Raw genomic sequence first — 20,328 nt, 5'->3', positions numbered from 1 at the left:
GGGAACCCTGCAGAGCCTGGCCACCCTCCCCTCTGAAGCCAGAGTCATGCTCTCTGTCGGTCCCAGATGTCTCTCATGCCTTTTCTCCACCAGCAACATTCCTTCTCAACTTCGTTGAACTTCAGAATCTTCAAGTATGAGTTCAGAGATCGCTTTTTCTGAAGCTTTTCTTGGCCCTTTCTCTGGACTCCTGCAGCCCCCAGGCCATTCTCTCATAGTACCTACAACACCTATCATCCCCTCATCACCCAAAGAAGTGAGGCCAGAGGGCAGGGGACAGGGGCTGCTCCTCTCTGAGCGTCCAGGACCCAGCAGAGGGAATGTGGAGAGGGTGGGAGACCCAGGGCAGCTGGGGGTTGGGATTGAGCCCAGGGATGGGGGTGGGAGGATGGGGTGGAGGCTGGATCCTGCCCAGAGTTGATCCTGTCCCTTTAATAATTGCTGGCCTGGTCCTCCTTGGGCGCCTGCTTTATCTTCTGTTCAGCTGTGACTGCAGCTGCTGTGCTGACTCATGTGTCCCCACAGCCAGCAGGAGCTGGGAGCATGGGCTCCCCAAGGGCCTTGACAGGCTGGGGGCTTCTGGATTACAAGACTGAGAAGTATGTGATGACCAGGAACTGGCGGGTAGGCGTTCTACAGAGGCTGCTGCAGTTTGGGACCATGGTCTACGTGGTAGGGTAAGGAAACGGCTGCTGGCTATGTTGGCCAGAGGTAACTTAACTTGTCCTGTTGAGGGTTTGACTCCTCAGAGGCCGGGCTGGTGGTAGTGGAGAGGGGGGCAGGTTCGGACAGGGTAGTGGGTAGGCAGAACAAAAGATCTCTGTCTGTATAGGGGCTAGTGGGTGCAAGAGCAAGCCGTGTGCTTTTGTCATTCTGTATGCCCACCTGGGCCTTGTCCCTAGCCCCATGTTGGGCTCTGGACACAAAGCAGGATGGGCTCTACCCCTGCCCAGGAGGCCCTGGGCAGAGCTGGGTGTAGTCCCTGTCACTTGTGAGAGCTAGAACGCTAAGGTCATTGATAGAGATCACCAGTTCTGGCTGAATCAGAAGTCTTTAAGGAGGAAGCTGCATCTAGCTGCATCAGGGGGAGGGTGTTGGCTGGTAGTGGGCATCTCTAAGCACATGGGTGCCTAATAGCAGCCATGTGGACACTGGCTCTCAGATGCATGGCCTGTGCAGGGTATTTAGGGGGTGGGGGAGAGGAGGATGGAGAGGAGGCAGGGGGTCTGCATGGTATACTGGGAGCCTATAGGGTGTGAGGGAGAAAGGCTGAGCAAGTAGGGCCCATCTCTGCCACTACTCACAGGATGCCAGGGACACACCAAACTACCCATTACCTCCTCCCAGGTGGGCCCTCCTCGCCAAGAAAGGCTACCAGGAACAGGACCTGGTCCCCCAGATTTCTGTTATCACCAAACTCAAAGGGGTTTCTGTGACCCAGATCAAGGAGCTGGGGAATCGGCTATGGGATGTGGCTGATTTCGTGAAGCCAGCACAGGTGGGTTCCTCAGTGTTATTGCCAGGTGCTGACAGCTTTGATACCATCATTGCTGCAAGTGTGTGCAAGAGAGGCATGTGATGCCAGAGGGGGTTGCTGGCACTGTCATGGAGGTGGGCTTTGGAAGGGCCTTACAGCGGAGTGGTGTCTGGACAGACCTATCAAGGATACGTAAGAGGTTTCCAGGTGAATGAGAGGAGGATTCAGGAATCCAGGCCAGGAGAACTACATTAACAAAGGCTGCATGTCTGGAAAAGAGTGAAATGTCTAGAAACTTGACATTAAGCTTGAGCTGGAGGTTTGGGTGAGAGGGGCAGGAGGGGAGGGCCAGGGCCTGGAACTTCCTGTATGCTTGTCTCCCTGACCTGAGGTGCTGCTGTCAGGCCGTCTCCCTCTGCCTCTCCTATACCGCATTTCAGGCCACTTCTGCTCAGATTGGCCACAGCCTGTTTCCACCTCCATCCGGCTGATATTCAAATTGTAGCCTCAGTGACAACTTGCCTTGAGCACAGTTGCCTCTTGGGTGCACTTCCATCATGTCCAAAAAGAAATCATCTCCCTCTTCCAGTGTGGCCTCTTTTCACCCACCAATGCCAAAGCTGGACTCAGCTTGACACCTTGTTCCTCTCTCCTTCCTATCCATCTCCTAACAGTTCTCACTGCTGCCCATGCTATATCTGGATGAGGCTATGGTCTTAGAGGGTCCCCAGGTGCACCCATGCAGCAACCAGGCTGCGCTTTCACATGTGACATCATCAGAGTCTGCTAGCCCTTGCTTTTCACCTTTGGAAGGCTCCCTGTCCATGATGGTGGCCACCAAGTCCTTCCAGATCCTGACCACTGCCATACCCCTCTGCCCAGCCCTTGCCTTCTCTTTCTGAGTCTACATTCCACTAAATTCACAGAGCTCTCACACTCGGCACACAGACATCAGACGCCCTGTCCTTGGCCACCCTTTGCCTAGGCAGAGCTTACCACCTGCCCCCTGACCCTCGACCATGCATGCAATGAGGAGTTCACCTTCCCATCAGCTTGGGAAGAGGCCTGGCCCAACTCAGCTCTGGATTTTTAGTAACTAGAAACAAGTGGTTCTTAGAAAATTCTGTTTGAGTGAATGAGAGTTAACATAAGAAATAAACTGTCTCAAAGAGGCAGACATAGGCTTAGAAATGGGCAGAAATCCAGCCAGCTGCCCATCTCTCTTTCAACTTGTCTCACTGGAGGCATTTTCCTGGGGCACAGCATTGATGACTCAATGAGGCCAGGGTTCCTTCTCTCACATACCAAGCTGCCAGCTTCTGTCCTCTCCCACTGAGCGAGCCATGCAGGCACAAACACTGACACTTGCCTTCTAGGGAGAGAATGTATTCTTCTTGGTGACCAACTTCCTGGTGACGCCACAACAAGTGCAGGGCAGGTGCCCAGAGGTAAGTTTGCCCAGGAGCCTTCCAGTGGGCTTCCCGTTCCTCTTCCAGCCTTGGGTCACTGCCCATCTCCTCCCTTCTCCTTCTCAGGTGACTGAGAGCTAAGTATGTGCTACTGCAGGGGTCCCCAAACTTTTTACACAGGGGGCCAGTTCACTGTCCCTCAGACCATTGGAGGGCCGGACTATAAAAAAAACTATGAACAAATTCCTATGCACACTGCACATATCTTATTTTAAAGTAAAAAAACAAAATGGGAACAAATACAATATTTAAAATAAAGAACAAATAAATTTAAATCAACAAACTGACCAATATTTCAATGGGAACTATGTTCCTCTCACTGACCACCAACGAAAGAGGTACCCTTCCAGAAGTGCGGGGGGGGGGGGCGGATAAATGGCCTAAGGGGGCCACATGTGGCCCGCGGGCCATAGTTTGGGGACCCCTGTGCTACTGTATCCTAGACACTGGGATAAAACCTTTCTGTGAATTATTTCATTTAGTCTTCACAAGTACTCTGTCTGGTAGGAATTACTGCAATTCCCATTTAAGATGAGAAGACAGAGGCTCCGTGAGTTGAGTCGCTTACCCAAAGTCTCCCAGGCTATGTGTGACAGGACTGTGGACCTCTGAGAAATATGCTTCCAGAGCCTTCCACTGTCATTCCCTGTGGGCTATGCAGGCCCCTCCCCATCCTGGTTCTGCCTCTTGGCACTGCAGGTTGTCAGTATGACACAGCCTAGATTTGGCCTGGGGTGAGAAGGGGGTGGCCTGAGATCTCAGGGTCCCTGTGAACTTTACACTGTTCATCATCTCATTTGACACCTAGAGCTGGGCACAATGCTTAGGTGGGCTCTAACTAGCAGGACCCAAGCTGGTAGATCACTCTCCTTCTCTATGCCCAGCCTCTATTGATGTGTCCCAGGCAGTTTTCATTTTTATGAACAAACACAGCACTTTTTATGAGTTCGTGCTCACTTTTGATCTCTGGATGTGACTGTGGTCAAGCAAGAGTCCCCACTCTCTGGTCATTTCTCATACAGAAATGCAGATTCTCCCCCCTGAAATCTCATCTTTCCCCCTCACCTGAACCTGTTACCAAGCAAGGCTCAGTGCCCAGTGCACATGGAAGCAAACATATGGCACCGGTTTTTGAAACAAAAAAGAGCTTTTATTTGCGAGTCGGAGACAGGAGGCAATGCTCAAATCTGTCTCCCTGATTCAGGGTTCGGGGTAGGATTTTGAGGGGTTTCAGCACTGGTTCTTCCTGGACAATGAATCTTCCACTTCTGAAAAGTCTGCGTTCAAATTCTAGATATGTCCTGGCTCTTTTTTCTTTTTCTTTTTAAATTGACTTTAGAAAGAGAAAGGAAAGGGGGGGGTATTCGTTTGTTCTTCCATTTAGTTGTAAATTCATTGGTCACTTCCCATATGTGCCCTGACCGGGGATTGAACCCACAACTTTGGTGTTTTTTTTTTTTAATTTTATTTATTTATTTTTAGAGAGGAGAGAGAGACAGAGAGAGAGAAGGGGGGAGGAGCAGGAAGCATCAACTCCCATATGTGCCTTGACCAGGCAAGCCCAGGGTTTTCGAACTGGCAACCTCAGCATTTCCAGGTTGACGCTTTATCCACTGCACCACCACAGGTCAGGCAACTTTGGTGTTTTGGGATGATGCTACAACCAACTGAGCTAACCAGCCAGAGCCATGTCTTATGACGTTCTGTAGTGGTGGTGGTGGGAACAGTGTTAATTTGTGAGTGGTGTTCCAAGGTTTAAACTTTGGGTCTCGCTCTTGTTAGAAACAGGACCAGCCCTGGCCACATAGCTCAGTTGGAGTGTCGCCCATGTGCAGAGATTGCCTGTTTGATCCCCGGTCAGGGCACATATGGAAGCAGATTGATGTTTCTGTCTCTCTCTCTCCATCCCTTCCTCTCTCTAAAATCAATTCAAAAGAAAAAGAGGCCTGACCTGTGGTAGTGCAGTGGATAAAGCGTCGACCTGGAATGCTGAGGTCGCCGGTTCGAAACCCTGGGCTTGCCTGGTCAAGGCACATATGGGAGTTGATGCTTCCTGCTCCTCCCCTCCTCTCTCTCTCTCTCTCTCTCTCTCTCTCTCTCTCCTTCTCTCTCTCTCTCTCTCTCTCCAATAAAAATGAATAAATAAAATCTTTAAAAAGTTAAAAAAAAAAAAAAAGAAAAAGAAACAGGACCATTTTGAGTTAGTCTTGCAGTCCATTTTGAGTTAGTAGGACAGGCATGTCCCAACAATCCTGTATGTATCATGGAGCATACTTACTCTTTTCCCCAGCTGTGGATTTTTTCCCCAATTTTTCTTTATTGAAATCAAATACATACAATGTAAGATTTATCATCTTAACTATTTCTTTTAATGAGAGAAACAGACAGCACGGGAGAGAGATGAGAAGCATCAACTCATAGTTGCATCACTTTAGTTGTTCATTGATTGCTTGTCATATGTGCCTTGATCAGAAGGCTCTAGCTGATTCAGTGACCCCTTGCTCAAGCCAGCGACCATGGGGTCATGTCTTTGATCCCATGCTCAAGCCGGTGGCCCTACGCTCAAGCCGGTGACCCTGCGCTCAAACCGGATGAGCCTGCACTCAAGCCAGTGACCTCAGGGTTTCAAACCTGGGACCTCAGTGTCCCAGATCGATACTCTATTTACTGTGCCACCACTGGTCAGGATCATCTTAAACATTTTTAAGTGTACGATTTCCAATTGTAAATTTTGTTTGAACAGTTGGAACTCAGGACATAGCCCTGAAAGCCTATCTCCATGGTGACACTTTTCTTTAACAGGTCCAATATTTAATTGCTTGCTGGGCTGAATTTAATACTGGACTATGTGGTTACCTGTTTCCTGAGCCCTGGTGGTGGGTCCCACGTCCCACAACAGTTGCTGAGGGTCCACATGTCCCTGAATGGCCCGTTTTCAAAAGAGGGGAGTCATGTGTGCAAAGGATGTGCTTATGTTTGCCAAACACACATGATGTCCTTCCCTCTCTAATGCTCAGAAAACATTTATTTAATGTTCAATTTTTAGACTACTCTGATTTTTCTGGGGCCTTTGTTCTGTGTTTTCTGGAATCTATGTGATTCCTTTTTGCCTATGTCCTGACTTTTGGCCCTTCCCAAGAACTTGCCAGGACTGGAAAATCATTGATCTGAAAACCCAGCTTTCTGAGACTAGCTGCAGTTCTTGCTGGGTCCTCTCAGGGGTCCTGGTCATCGGATTCCTCCCAGCACAGGCACTGTTTTCCTTCAGCAAATGCCTGCCAAACCTCCCCCCAGTCCAAGCCGTTGGCTGATCTGGCAAAACTCTGTCCTCCATACGTCAAGAAACTCCTGCACAGACAGTCCAGCCAGAGTGATGGTCCTGTGATGGGGGCAGAGGCTGTAGCTGGGAGATCCAGGGAGGTGCTTCTGCTATCCCAGGGACCTCAGGAAGGGTTTCTGGCAGGCCTGGAGGCTCAGCTGGAATCTTAAAGATGTCTGGGCAGAGGGGGCAATGCGGGCAAGGGACCTGAAGTGTGTGAGATGAGGCAGCTCCAGAGTCATTTGCTGCTGAGTAGATCTGGAGCCTAGATTTGGCCTGGGGTGAGAAGGGGGTGGCCTGAGATCTCAGGGTCCCTGTGAATCCCACTAAGTTGCTGAATTTGATCATAGGAGAAGCAGGCAGCCATGAGTGGGCTCAGGGGAAGGGTCCTTCATCTTCTGTATATGGGATGGACCACTCCGGTTGCTGGGTGGAGGTGGATGAGCTCAGGGAGAGGTCTATGGTGGTCACCATGGGGTCCAGTTGGAGGACATAGAGGCCCAGCCAGAGTGGAGTAGAGGGACAGACTCAAGACACAGGTAGGAACAAAGCAGAACAGGTGGCCCCACACTGTCCTCTCTCCACTTATCACAGTCCCACCCCCCACAAAACCCCATCATCTCATTTGGCTTCTCAGAATCCCTGAGCCCTTCCCTGGTACTGTGTGCTTACTTCCCTTTGCTCCTGAGCTGGGTGCCCTGGACAGCGGTGTCTGTCCTCAGCCCTGTGCAGAACCATGTCTGTTCTGGTACCTGATGCTTGAGTGTACCCTCCTCTCTAGGGTCTGGGACTCACCACCCTCCTCTCCTGGCTGATCCCCAGATTCTGTGACTGTGTGCATGCATTAATGTCCGTGTTTTACTGGAGAACAGGCAGGGAGGGGCCCAGCCTGTGGGATCCTACTGCCCTACCCAGGCCCCTTGGACTAGGGTCCTGTCCTTTCTCTGCCATGTTCAGTGCCTCCAGCATAAGCTCACCCTTCCCAGTGTCCCTCCACCTTCCCTGCTGTGTGATCTGAATTGGGATTAGAGGAGCTGGGCCTCAATCAATCACTTCTACCCCCACCAGGGACAGAGCTACAGGAAGAAAGGAGTCTTGCCCTGCCTTGGAATACAACACCTATACCCCATCAGGGTGGGGGCTGCTCACCCCCCTTTTCTGACCACCTCCTCTTATTTGTACTCCCAGATTTTCCATGTGTCCCCAAACTTAGGGAATTCTGGGTGGCAAAGATGGGTGGGACATGTCCCTGCAGATTGTAGGGCTGGGTCACCCACTAGGCCCTTGATAACTACTTTTACCCACCCTCAGCACCCCTCCATTCCACTGGCTAACTGCTGGGCCCATGAAGACTGTCCTGAAGGAGAGACGGGGACGTACAGCCATGGTAACTGTGAGCCCTGTCTTCTAGTGCCTCCACTGGGAATGGGGTTTGGGGGAAGGTTGGGACCTTGGGTGGCTCTGAGTGCAGGCCTACTGGTGCCTCTAGATCTCTCCTTTTTCTCAATAGTCCCTTGTCCACCCATTCCCCCACTTCAAGCCTAGAATTTGTCTTGTGTTTTCAAGGAATAAAAACGGGCCAGTGTGTGGTGTTCAATGGGACCCATAGGACCTGTGAGATCCGGGGCTGGTGCCCAGTGGAGAGCAGCACTGTGCCTATGTAAGTCTCCCCCAACTCCCAAGGCAGGTCCCCAGAATGGGCAGAACTTGACTCTTACCTCCCACCTCACACATCTACCACAGGAAGCCCCTGCTGGTCCAGGCTGAGAACTTTACACTGTTCATCAAAAACACTGTCACTTTCAGCAAGTTCAACTTCTCCAAGTAAGCACGGGTGGGTCCTGACAAGCCCCACACCCTCCTTCTCACCATCCTGGCCTGACTTTCCTTCTCCCGGCCCCTTTCAGGTCCAATGCCTTGGAGACCTGGGACAACACCTATTTCAAGCGCTGTCGATATGATTCCCTCTCCAGCCCCTACTGCCCAGTGTTCCACATTGGGGACCTCGTGGCCGCAGCTGGAGGGGTCTTTGAGGACCTGGCATTGCTGGTGGGTCTGTGGGAGGCAGGGTTCCGGGACGGCTCAGGGAAAGGGTTCGAGCCCATGTGCCAGTGGAGCAATGATGCGCTGTGTGCAGGGTGGTGCCATAGGCATCCGTGTCTTCTGGGATTGCGACCTGGACACATGGGGCTCTGACTGCCGACCCCAGTACTCCTTCCAGCTGCAGGAGAGGAGCTACAACTTCAGGTGCCAATCCCACAGCCCCCAACACCCACATGCTGCTTCTCAGCCAGGTTCACTTCCACCTGTCCTCCTGTGGAGGCCAGGACAGAGCCCACCCCAGTCCTGCCTCTGGATGTTCCACTGTGTATAAGAGGGTGGTCCCAGGAGCAGAAGGGGGTGTTCTCAGCTCCAGGTCCCTCAGCACAGGCTCTGTCCAGCCTCCCACCTAAGCTCTTCCCCCTTCAGCCCATCTGGCCCACACCCTGTGTTATAGCTGGGACCTCTTCCCTCAAGCCCCTGCTCCACCCCACCCTGCCTCCAGCATCTCCCCTCCTGCTCCACAGACAGAGGCTTTCTTTTTTACTTCCCCTTAAGGTTTTATTAAAAAATTTTTTAACCTATAGAAAATGTCAAAGTTTTGTATCATGAACAACCCATATACTCTTCATCTGTGTTCACCAGGTTTTTATTTTCTATTTCTTTTCCTTTTTTTTCTTTTTCTTTTTTTTCTTTTTACAGAGACACAGAGAGAGTCAGAGAGAGGGATAGATAGGGACAGACAGACAGAAACGGAGAGAGATGAGAAGCATCAATCATCAGTTTTTCATTGCTATACCTTAGTTGTTCATTGATTGCTTTCTCATATGTGCCTTGACCGTGGGCTTTCAGCAGACTGAATAAACCCTTGCTCGAGCCAGCAACCTTGGGTCCAAACTGGTGAGCTTTGCTCAAACCAGATGAAGCCACGCTTAAGCTGGCAACCTCAGGGTCTCGAACCTGGGTCCTCCGCATCCCAGTCTGACGCTCTATCCACTGCGCCACCACCTGGTCAGGCAGGGTTTTTATTTTATTTTACTATTTTGCCAGATTTCCTTCTCTCACCCCCTCCCATCGCCAGATATATTTAAATAGATTTCCAACACATCATTTAAAAGTAAATGGCACGCCCTGGCCGGTTGGCTCAGTAGTAGAGCGTCGGCCTGGCGTGCAGAAGTCCCGGGTTTGATTCCCAGCCAGGGCACACAGGAGAAGCACCCATCTGCTTCTCCACCCCTCCCCCTCTCCTTCCTCTCTGTCTCTCTCTTCCCCTCCAGCAGCCAAGGCTCCATTGGAGCAAAGTTGGCCCGGGCGCTGAGGATGGCTCCATGGCCTCTGCCTCAGGCGCTAGAATGGCCCTGTTGCAACAGAGCGACGAGTGACACTCCAGATGGGCAGAGCATCGCCCCCTGGTGGGCATGCTGGGTGGATACTGGTTGGGTGCATGCGGGAGTCTGTCTGACTGCCTCCCCATTTCCAACTTCAGAAAAATACAAAAAAAAAAAAAAAAAGTAAATGGCAGACATCCAGATACCTCTCTCAATGCTGTGCTGAGATTGAGGACTTTCCCCCAGGCCTGACCTGTGGTGGCGCAGTGGATAAAGCGTCGACCTGGAAATGCTGAGGTTGCTGGTTTGAAACCCTGGGCTTGCCTGGTCAAGGCACATATGGGAGTTGATGCTTCCAGCTCCTCCCCCCTTCTCTCTCTCCTTGCTCTCTCTCTTTGTCTCTCTCTCTTCTCTCTAAAAAAAAATGAATAAATAAATTAAAAAAAAAGTGTTAAAAAAAAAAAAAAAAAAAAGAGGACTTTCCCCGGAAGACCACTGTCTTATTGTCACACTCAAGAAATTTAACATTGGCAGAATAAATCTCATATTTCAATTTCCCCCCACTGTGCCAGTAATGGTCCTAAATCTTTTTATCTTCCAATCCAGGATGCATTCAAGGATCTTGCATGGCATTTATTGTTACATCTTTAAGTCTCCTAAGCAGATCTCTCCACTTCCTTGCCCAGAATCCTTCTGCCACCTCAGGTCACCTCATTGTTGCTCACATGTATATGTGCACACAGCCACCAGGTCTGGAGATGACACTCCTGACATTGCTGCCTGGTCTGGCTTCACTGACCTCCCAGCCATTTGCAACTATGTGGAGCTGGCTCCCTGCCCACACTCTGCCTCCCTCACCTCTGTGCTTTCATTGGCCCTGCTTTCTTTGTCTACAGCTCCTTCCTGAATCCTGAAAAATCAGCCAGAAAGTCTCCCCTGCAGGAAGCCTTCCCCAGTTCCTAGGCGTGAGAGAGTTCCCCCTTTTGGACCCTCACAACCCTGGCCTAGCCCCACTCTCTCCCATCCCCCATTGCCAGTGTCTATTTAGAGACTCTTCTGTCCCTGTCCCCTCAGGAGGCAGCGAGCTTCTGTGAAACAGATCCTAGTTTGCTTTTCTGCTGTGATCTCAGCAATGACAGGGCTGAGACCCAGGATTTGGACTGGGTCTGGGAGTTGATGGAGTCAATGGATGAGCAAGATGGAGGCCTGGGGGGGCCAGCCCAGTCTGGGAGTAGGCAGAGCAGACCACCACAATTTCTCTCTCTCTTTTTAAGAAAAAATTTTCATTGATTTGAGAGAGAGAAGGGGAGGTTGGGGGAAAGAGAGAAAGAGAGAGAGAAGCATCAGCTTGCTGCTCCAGTTAGTTCCATTTAGTTTTTTTTTTAATTGATTTTATCAATAGAAGAAGGGAGGAAAAGAGAGACAGACAGACAGAAACATCTCTCTGTTACTGTATATGCCCTGACCAGGGATTGAACTGGCAACTTCTGTGCACTAGGATGATGTTCTATCCACTGAGCAACCTGGCTAGGGCCCACCACACTTTCTCTTCCCCATAGGACAGCCACTCATTGGTGGGACGCCTCAGGTGTGGAGGCCCGGAGCCTGCTTAAACTCTATGGGATTCGCTTTGACATCCTTGTTGCTGGGAAGGTAGGAGTGTCCGGGCTAGTGGGCAGGGTAGGGTGGGAGGAAGTGACAAGCATGGCCTGAGAGGCTCAGTCCATGTGTCTCCCAGGCAGGGAAGTTTGGGCTCATCCCCACAACCATCACTTTGGGCACTGGAGCAGCTTGGCTGGGCGTGGTGAGTGTGGCCAATGTGGACTCCCTCTGGCTGTAGGCAGCGCATGCCCAGACCCGCCTGCATGTACACTGAGCCCTCTTTGCCTGCTGTTGAGTTTTGGGGTGAGGGTTGGGGAGGTGGCAGGAGAACAGGCTAGGGCTGTGACATGGGTCTACCCTGCCTCTTCCAGATCACCTTCTTCTGTGACCTGCTGCTGTTGTATGTGGATGGAGAAGCCCATTTCTACTGGACAACCAAGTATGAGGAGGTGAGCTATGGGCCTACTCTGCTACCAGGTGCTGCTACACTTTTGGAAGATGTTAGCTAGAGCTCTGACCTAATGTCTTTATCTGCAGGCAAAGGCCCCAAAGATGACCACCGACACTGAGCTGTCAGAGCCAAGCACCACACCCCCAAACCCGGCTACCCAGGTGCCTTAGAGAAGGCCTAGCACCTGCCCCTCATGGCCACTGCTGCTGCTAAAAGCCAGACACTAATGCTAGGGTGGTCCTGCCCAGACTCTGGCCCCCACTTGCTGGCCCATTCTTGAAGACTGTGACCATTCCTGTGGCTGAGAAGGGTGGGGCCTCACCTTGGTGACCTCATGGATGAAGCCCCAGCAGAACCAGGGTGGAGGGAGAATTCTACCTTCAACTCCCAAGCAGACTGTCCTTCTCCTGACTCCAGCCTTGGCAGAGTGCTGTCTGGGGAGTGACAGGAGCCAGTTTTGCATAGAGATTTGCAGTGGAACAGAAGCCATGAAAAAGGGGAGGGCCTTGGGCACTACGTGGCAGGGCACTGGCCCAGTGGGACTTCTGTTGTGTCTACATCTGGAGAAGTCTCTGCCAGGCTCTGTCCCCAGTGCTCCCAGCAGTGGCCTGCTCACCAACTGTCAGCATTGACCCACTCAATGACTACAACCAGCTTCACCCTCCTCCCCCTGCCAGCACCCGCATCACAGGTGGAGCCCCCACTCTCTCAGCTGTGCTACATTTGGGGCTGTGTGGTCGGAGTCAGCAAGGTAGAAGAAAGCTGGACAAGAGGGGCTGTCTCAGCTGCTCTGGTGCTGGGTTGCCGGGGCAAGTCCCATCTAGACTTGGGTTACGTCCATGGAATGGGTAGTGCGGTGGGCAGATGATCCAACCCACCAGGATTCCAGGCAAGGGCACAGGCACCTCTTGGGTCCACATCTGCTCAGCTTATGGTCATTGGGGTCTTTGTGATCTTATATATGCCTCCTTGGTGACCCCCCCTCAAGCCCAGCCCCTTGAACCTGCTCACTGGGCTTCTGGAGAGCCGTAGGTATAAGAAGGATATACATCTGAAATTAAATCCTGCCCAGTATCATTCCTAAAACCCTGTCTGGGCAACTGCATACAGAAGGCTTTGACTATGACTCCAGGTGAAGCTCAGTTGCTGAAGGAATGTCCCTAACAAAGGACACAAAGGCCCCAGAAGGCTGGCCTGGTTTTAGCTCTGGAATCCTTTGGGGGTCTGTCCTGTCTGCTGGAGAATTTCCCCAGGTCTGGGAAATCCATGGTCTGGAGAAGAGATGAAACCTGGTTAACAGAGGGATAGAGTAAGACGTTAAAAGATCACTCTTCTCCCCCAAACTGGCCCGTTCTGCACTGCCTGACTTGGGTCAAGGCATCACCCTCCCTCCTCAAACATTGGGCCTAAGTGCCACATGTGACCCAGATATCCCTATGTGCCTTCCACCTTCTGGAATTCCCTTATCTGTTAGTACCAAATGAGACTGCTCAAATAAGTTCATTCATTTCAGATAGTCCAGGCTCGCCGCCCCCAGTGTCTGAGATCTTTTTGGGGGTGGTGGTGGCAAAAGAAGTCATAATTTCTCCTATGTCAGTCCTCATTGCTATCTTTTCCTCCACTTTGTCTCCTGCAGCTTCTGCTCTGGACACTCCCACCCCTGGTCTGCTACTCTCCCCAGACCAAATCCATCCCAAATGCTGCCATTTATAGCTCACCAGTATGTTGCCCCATATTATCACTCCAAATTATCCCTGTTACTCTTCATCATGACTGGCTTCCCAGCCCTTCCCTCTTTTTGTCCTTTAGTGCTAGCAATGGCAGTCATGTCTGTCCCCATCTGCTCCAGTCCTTACCACAATTGCATCCATGCTCCCCCGCCCATTTCCTGTTAGCCTCTCTGCCTGAGGCTGATCCGGGTTCTTTGTACTCACTGTGTCAGGCCTCCCTGGAAAAAATTCCATATTTGGTTTTCCAGACACCACTCCCTGGAAGCTCCAGTTAGCTGCCTAACCCCTCTAACTCCCAAACCATACTCTCTGAAATTTGCCAGAGCAAGAGATGAGTGGATAGTTGAACAGTTGTCCCACTGAATCCGTAGTGTGTGTGTGGAGTATTGCTTAAATCCAGACCATTTGAACTGCCACTGTGAACATTACCCACATGCCTTTACTGACTGAGCAATAGTAGGCAGCATAAGAAATTGGCACTTTGGCCTGACCAGGCTGTGGCGCGGTGGATAGAGCATCAGACTGGGATGCGGAAAGACCCAGGTTCGAGACCCTGAGGTCACCAGCTTGAGCGTGGGCTCATCTGGTTTGAGCAAAAATTCACCAGCTTGGACCCAAGGTCACTGGCTCAAGCAAGGGGTTACTCGGTCTGCTGAAGGCCCATGGTCAAGACATATATGAGAAAGCAATCAATGAACAACTAAGGTGTCGCAATGCGCAATGAAAAACTAATGATTGATGCTTCTCATCTCTCCGTTCCTGTCTGTCTGTTCCTGTCTATCCCTCACTCTGACTCTCTCTCTGACTCTGTAAAAAAAAAAAAGAGGAATTGGCACTTTGCATCTGGTTTTGGTTTTTTAAAATTTACTTAGCTAATTCTTTTTTTTTTTTTTTTCATTTTTTTTCTGAAGCTGGAAACAGGGAGAGACAGTCAGACAGACTCCCGCATGCGCCGACCGGGATCCACCCGGCATGGCCACCAGGGGCGGTGCTCTGCCCCCCAGGGGGCCGATGCTCTGCCCATCCTGGGCGTCGCCATATTGCGACCAGAGCCACTCTAGCGCCTGAGGCAGAGGCCACAGAGCCATCCCCAGCGCCCGGGCCATCTTTGCTCCAATGGAGCCTTGGCTGCGGGAGGGGAAGAGAGAGACAGAGAGGAAAGCGCGGCGGAGGGGTGGAGAAGCAAATGGGCGCTTCTCCTATGTGCCCTGGCCGGGAATCGATACTTAGCTAATTCTTGTGTGTGTGTGTGAGAGAGAGAGAGAGAGACAGAGACAGAGAGATAGGGACAGACAGACAGGAAGAGGAAAGATGAGAAGCATCAATTATTTGTTGTGGCACTTTAGTTGTTCATTGACTGCTTTCTCATATGTGCCTTGACTGGGGGGGGGGGGGGGCTACAGCAGAGCAAGTGACTCCTTGCTCAAGCCAGTGACATTTGGGCCTAAGCCAGCGACCATGGTGTTATGTTTATGATCCACGCTCAAGCCAGCGACCCTGCACTCAAGCTGGTGAGTCCACACTCAAGCCCGATGAGCCTGCACTCAGCTGGCAATCTCAGAGTTTCAAACCTGGGTCCTCTGCGTCCCAGTCTGACGCTTTATCCACTGCTCCACTGCCTGGTCAGGCTTATATCCTCTATAACTCCTTTTTGGTTCTGCTTTCTCTGAAAATCCAGCTTTCAGATTGTGCTTAGAAAAGCCAAAATAAAGGGCTCTTTTCCTCTGTGTGGAAAACACAGACTTTCCCATGTAACAGCAGCAGTCATGGAGGAAACTTTGGAGGTAGAGGTGAACTGAAGGCTTCAGTTACCCTTCCAGGAAGCTTGGAAGGTTTCACCAAACTTGTGAATGCGTGGGTAATCCTTTGGCCTCTTGCAATGAGGTCTACAATTTGTAGGGTCCCCCCCATCCTCCCCTTGCTGTCATGTACTCCCATTAAATGGCCAATTCAACCTGCATGTGTTGTTAGCTGGCCTCTGCCCACCCAAGCCAGTCTGCTTGATCTGGCCACAATCACACCAGACCCACCCAGAACCTCCAGTGTCACCCTTTACACCACAGTCCACGTGTCCAGCTGAACCTTCCAGTCTCTGACCTCCTTGTTCCCATGTCTGCCCTGCATATCCCTGTAAGGCCAGGAGCTGCCATTGTGGCCATTCACATGCAGGCTCGCATGGGATTTGGACAGATGGTAATGAAACAATGGAGCCAAGAACTGGTGGGCCATTACCTTTAATCCTAGCTTGCACCTAGCGGGCAAGTAAAAACACACACTGGGCTCCAAAACCCACTCATTCAGTGCTCACAAAGCTACTGACTTATCTGAGTTTCCTAGAATCAAAGGTTTCTAGCTCACTAGCCGTATTCACCTGTGTTCCCCATCTCCTTCTCTCTGCACAAACTCCGCACAAACTGGCTTCTCCTCCAGAACTTCGCCATCTTGGCTGCTTCTCCTCTCTCTCCACATGGCCTTTCTCTGCTCTCCTCTCTAATGCTAATCTCAGGAACTGAGAGAGAGCAAACTCCCAGTCTGCCCCACTTTATAGTGTAGAAATCCAAACCTTTAATCCAATATACAAACAAGGAAATCTCTGATGCAAAGTCACTTACTGAGGCATAATGGGATTCCTCATGAGAGTGCACCACCCCACATCAGTCAAAGGTATGGGAAAAAGCTTAGTCTTAAAACTAAGCCTTAGGCCAGGGGTCCCCAAACTTTTTACACAGGGGACCAGTTCACTGTCCCTCAGACCATTGGAGGGCCGGACTATAAAAAAACTATGAACAAATCCCTATGCACACTGCACATATCTTATTTTAAAGTAAAAAAACCAAAATGGGAACAAATACAATATTTAAAATAAAAAACAAGTAAATTTAAATAAAAGAAATGACCAGTATTTCAATGGGAACTATGGGCCTGCTTTTGGCTAATGAGATGGTAAATGTGTTCCTCTCACTGACCACCAATGAAAGAGGTGCCCCTTCCGGAGGTGTGGCAGGGGCCTGATAAATGGCCTCAGGGGGCCGCATGCGGCCCGCGGGCCGTAGTTTGGGGACCCCTGCCTTAGGCTATAACCACCCTGTTTGCTTACAGCCTGTCCCCCACACTCAATGTAAACTATAAGCGAGCAAACATATATATCAATTTACAAATTTATTTGACCAACATACCCCCTCCATCCCTCTTTGCTGCTTGGAAAACTCAAGATACTTTCCTCAAGATGAGATGTTCTAAGTGTCCTGGAAGGTAGAATTAACTCCTCCCTCCCTCCTTCCTAGAGCTTCCCAGCCACTTCCTTCCAGGAGCTTATACCTGTGGTCTACATCACATGCTCTTGCAAGAGCCCCATTATGTAGGTTGGTGCCTTGACACACTCTGGACTTTAAAATTTTTACAAGCCTAGGATACTAATATCAGCACCAGTAAAAGGATGCTAACTGAGCAGCCCTTACAGGTATTTGCTTTAGCTTAAGTCTGCAAAGGCCTATTACAGTTTTCAGCCCTCCTAACTATTTGTGTGTGTGTGTGTGTGTGTGTGTGTGTGTGTGAGACAGAGAGAGGGACAGATAGGGAGGGAGAGGGATGAGAAGCATCAACTCATAGTTGTGGCACCTTAGTTGTTCATTGATTGCTTTCTCATGTGTGCCTTGACAGCGCACATGCGGGGGGGGGGGGTGGTAGGGCTACAGCACAGTAAGTGACTCCTTGCTCAAGCCAGCGACATTAGGCTTCATTCAAGCCAGTGACCTTTGGGCTCAATCCAGAGACCATGGGGTCATGTCTAGGATCCCACACTCAAGCTGGTGAGCCTGTGCTCAAGTCAGATGAGCCGGTCGCGACCTCTGTGTCCCAGTCCAAGGCTCTATGCACTGCACCACCGCCTGGTCAGGGAGCCCTTGTAACTTCTGACACTGCTGGACAGCTTTTGTAGAAAGGCTGCATTTTACCCATGAACACATTGAAACTCAGTAGGTGTAAGCTAAGGTGGAGTGGTTCATCCTTGGCCGTGCAGCCTTCCCCCATAGCTGTGCAGCCAGTGCGGTATCTGACCCACGTGGCTTTTGCAGATCCCCACTTCCCGCCTAAAGTGATGGCCAATCAAAAGAGAGTTTGTAGCTTAAAAAAATGGCCAATCATCATAAAAAATAAAAATGGCCAATCAAAATTAGGTCTTGACCCTTAGGCCCGCCCTCCCTGGGGAGTCGGAACCAATGGCAGTTGGGCGGGAGGCACGTCAATTAAGACTCGTTGCGCAGCGTGGAGGGCGGGCAGTTGGGCGCGTGGAGTTGGACCGGGTGGAGGTTGGAGCTCGGAGTGAGACCAGACAGTGACTACCATGGTATGGCGGGCTGAGTATTAGGGGGTTGAGCCCGGGTGGCAGCAAGGCAGGAGGGGGTCATTCCTAACCCGATACCTGGGGTCGTGTCCCGAGTATGTGGGTCAAGGGTAGGCGCTAGACACACTCCGTAAATGCAGTCGCCCTCTGTCCTCACTCTTACAGACTCTTCCTATTCACCGTGTTGCCCTTGAACTCTCTCCTGTTTGCCTCTGCAATGATGTATGTGAGCTTTCGAGGACTCTTACAAAAATAGGCAGTATTTTCCCTGACCAGCATGCTGGGTTGGTTAGAGCATCATCCCTAAGCTCAAGGGTTGCCGGTTCAATCCCCGGTCCGGGCACATACATGAATGCCCCCCCTCCCCTTTCCTTCCCCCCTCCATTCCACCCTCCCCCTCTCTCCTCCCCCTACCTCTCCCTCCCACTCTCTCCCTCCCACTCTCTCCCTCCCTCTCCCCCTCCCCCTCCTCCTCTCGCTAGATACAATTAAGTAAATAAAGAGGCAATATTTAGCCTGACCGGGAGGTGGTGCAGTGGATAGAGCGTCGGACTGGGACCCTGAGGACCCAGATTCGATACCCCGAGGGCCCCGGCTTGAGTGCGGGCTCATCTGGTTTGAGCAAGTCTCACCAGCTTGAGCCCAAGGTCACTGGCTTGAGAAAAGGGGTCACTTGGTCTGCTGTAGAGCCCCAGTCAAGGCACATATGAGAAAGCAATCAATAAGAAACTAAGGGCCCTGGCCGGTTGGCTCAGTGGTAGAGCATCGGCCTGGCGTGCAGTAGTCCCGGGTTCGATTCCCGGCCAGGGCACACAGGAGAGGCGCCCATCTGCTTCTCCACCCTTCCCCTTCTCCTTCCTCTCCCGCAGCCGAGGCTCCATTGGAGCAAAAGATGGCCCGGGCGCTGGGGTTGGCTCCTTGGCCTCTGCCCCAGGCGCTAGAGTGGCTCTGGTCGCGACAGAGCGACGCCCCCGGATGGGCAGAGCATCGCCCCCTGGTGGGCGTGCCGGGTGGATCCCGGTCAGGCGCATGTGGGAGTCTGTCTGACTGCCTCCCCGTTTCCAGCTTCAGAAAAATACAAAAAAAAAAAAAAAAAAAAAAAAGAAACTATGGTGCTGCAACAAAGAGGTGATGCTTCTCATCTCTCCCTTCTGGTCTGTCTGTCCCAATTTGTCCCTCTCTGTCTCTGTCACACACACACAAAAAAAGGCAATATTTACAAAGTCTTGAAATAAGGATGGTAGGAAATGGTTTATGCTGAAAATTTTTGCTGCTTCAGTTAGATAGGATTTTTTTTTGGTTGTTTATTTATATTTATAGTTTCTTAAAAATAAAACCAAGAAAACGTGAGTAGATGTGCTTACACCTTCTCCCGTTCTTGCAACAAAGGTAGCACATAGTATATACTCTTGCTCCTTCGTTTTTCATTGTACAAAAAAAAAAAAAAAATGCAGCTCCCTTATCAGCAAAGATCTGCTGTGTGATACAGTAAATTCACTACAGTAATTCCTTTTAATTTTTTATCTGAAGCAATTCAAATGCTGTCTCAATTTACACTACTTATGCCTTCCTAGAGCCTTATAAAAAGCCAAACATTTAAAAGGCAAGAGAAAACTCCAAGTTAAGTGCATAATTTCTTTTATCTTTTCATATTTTTTATCCTTTTAAGTAACATTTCTTAAAGATTTTATTTATTGTTTCAGAGAGAGAGTAAAAGTGGGGGGGGGAGTGGGAAGTTTGTGCCTCACCTGGGGTTTCGAACTGGTAACCTCAGCATTCTAAGTCAATGCTTCATCTATGCACCACCACAGGTCAGGCTAAATAACATCTTAATATCAATAGTGATAGCCTATTTTTCATTACTGATACTGGTATTTTGTGTCTTCTCTTTTTGATCAATTTGACTGTGGGTTTATCAATTTGATTGTTCAGATCAAAGAACTAGGTTTTGGTTTTATTGTTTTTTTCTATTTTTTGCTTATTTTTTTCCTGCATAATTTGGATATTGGCTCTTTTTATAGCTTCTCAAGGTGGAAGCTTAGAAAATTTAGGTGATTTTGAACAAAATTTTGTATCTGTGCTTATGAGGGATACTGGTCTGTAATTTCCTTATTCCTTCTTTGGTTTAGGTATGGGTAATGTTGGTTCATAGAATGATTTGGGAAATCTTCCTTCTTCTATATTCTGGAAGAGTTTTATAGGTATATGATTTTAGATCTTTCTAACTTCTGATATAAGTGTTTTATATGTTTCCCTCTAAGCACTGCTTTAGCTTCATGGTTTGTCGTGTTTTCATTTTCATTCCATTCAAAATACCTTTTAGTGCCCTGTCCCTCCCAGGATCACGCCAATGCCTCTCCCTTTCCCCTCTTCTTTCCTCACAGGTGTGCATCTCCTAAAGTCTAAGGGTCCCCACAAGACTTGCAATCGGGAGCAATGGGCATTGGCAGGTCATCCTGGGCTAACCCCCCTGAACCTGTCTCCCCTTTCTTTGACTTTCCAGTGAGCCAAAGCAGCCCTGCCTAGGCTCACTTCTTTCCTACAACATTTCTAGAGAGCCAGAGCAGGGC

General features: G+C 50.3%; 1 protein-coding gene across 3 annotated transcripts in view; it reads left to right on the top strand.

The window, feature by feature from the left end:
* Positions 1-55: 55 nt before the first annotated feature.
* LOC136392799 (tubulin alpha-3 chain) overlaps positions 56-20,328 on the top strand; it is a 29,508-nt gene continuing 9,235 nt past the window's right edge. The window contains exons 1-12 of one of the 3 annotated variants that reach the window (XM_066365422.1): positions 56-134; positions 526-677; positions 1,348-1,498; positions 2,854-2,925; positions 7,577-7,652; positions 7,832-7,925; positions 8,009-8,089; positions 8,173-8,314; positions 8,403-8,512; positions 11,193-11,286; positions 11,372-11,437; positions 11,607-11,684. In XM_066365422.1, the coding sequence (XP_066221519.1) occupies positions 544-677; positions 1,348-1,498; positions 2,854-2,925; positions 7,577-7,652; positions 7,832-7,925; positions 8,009-8,089; positions 8,173-8,314; positions 8,403-8,512; positions 11,193-11,286; positions 11,372-11,437; positions 11,607-11,684 (1,098 nt within the window). In that variant the 5' untranslated portion in view covers positions 56-134; positions 526-543. Of the gene's footprint in view, positions 135-502; positions 678-1,347; positions 1,499-2,853; positions 2,926-7,576; positions 7,653-7,831; positions 7,926-8,008; positions 8,090-8,172; positions 8,315-8,402; positions 8,513-11,192; positions 11,287-11,371; positions 11,438-11,606; positions 11,685-11,772; positions 12,761-17,689; positions 17,762-20,328 lie in introns of those variants that run through there. The other 2 variants (XM_066365424.1, XM_066365423.1) reach the window with 2 other exon arrangements.

Source organism: Saccopteryx leptura, chromosome 2, assembly GCF_036850995.1.
Source record: "Saccopteryx leptura isolate mSacLep1 chromosome 2, mSacLep1_pri_phased_curated, whole genome shotgun sequence".
Taxonomy (NCBI): Eukaryota; Metazoa; Chordata; class Mammalia; order Chiroptera; family Emballonuridae; genus Saccopteryx; species Saccopteryx leptura.
Note: the sequence above shows the minus strand (reverse complement) of the source record. Positions and strands in the feature narration are given on the sequence as shown.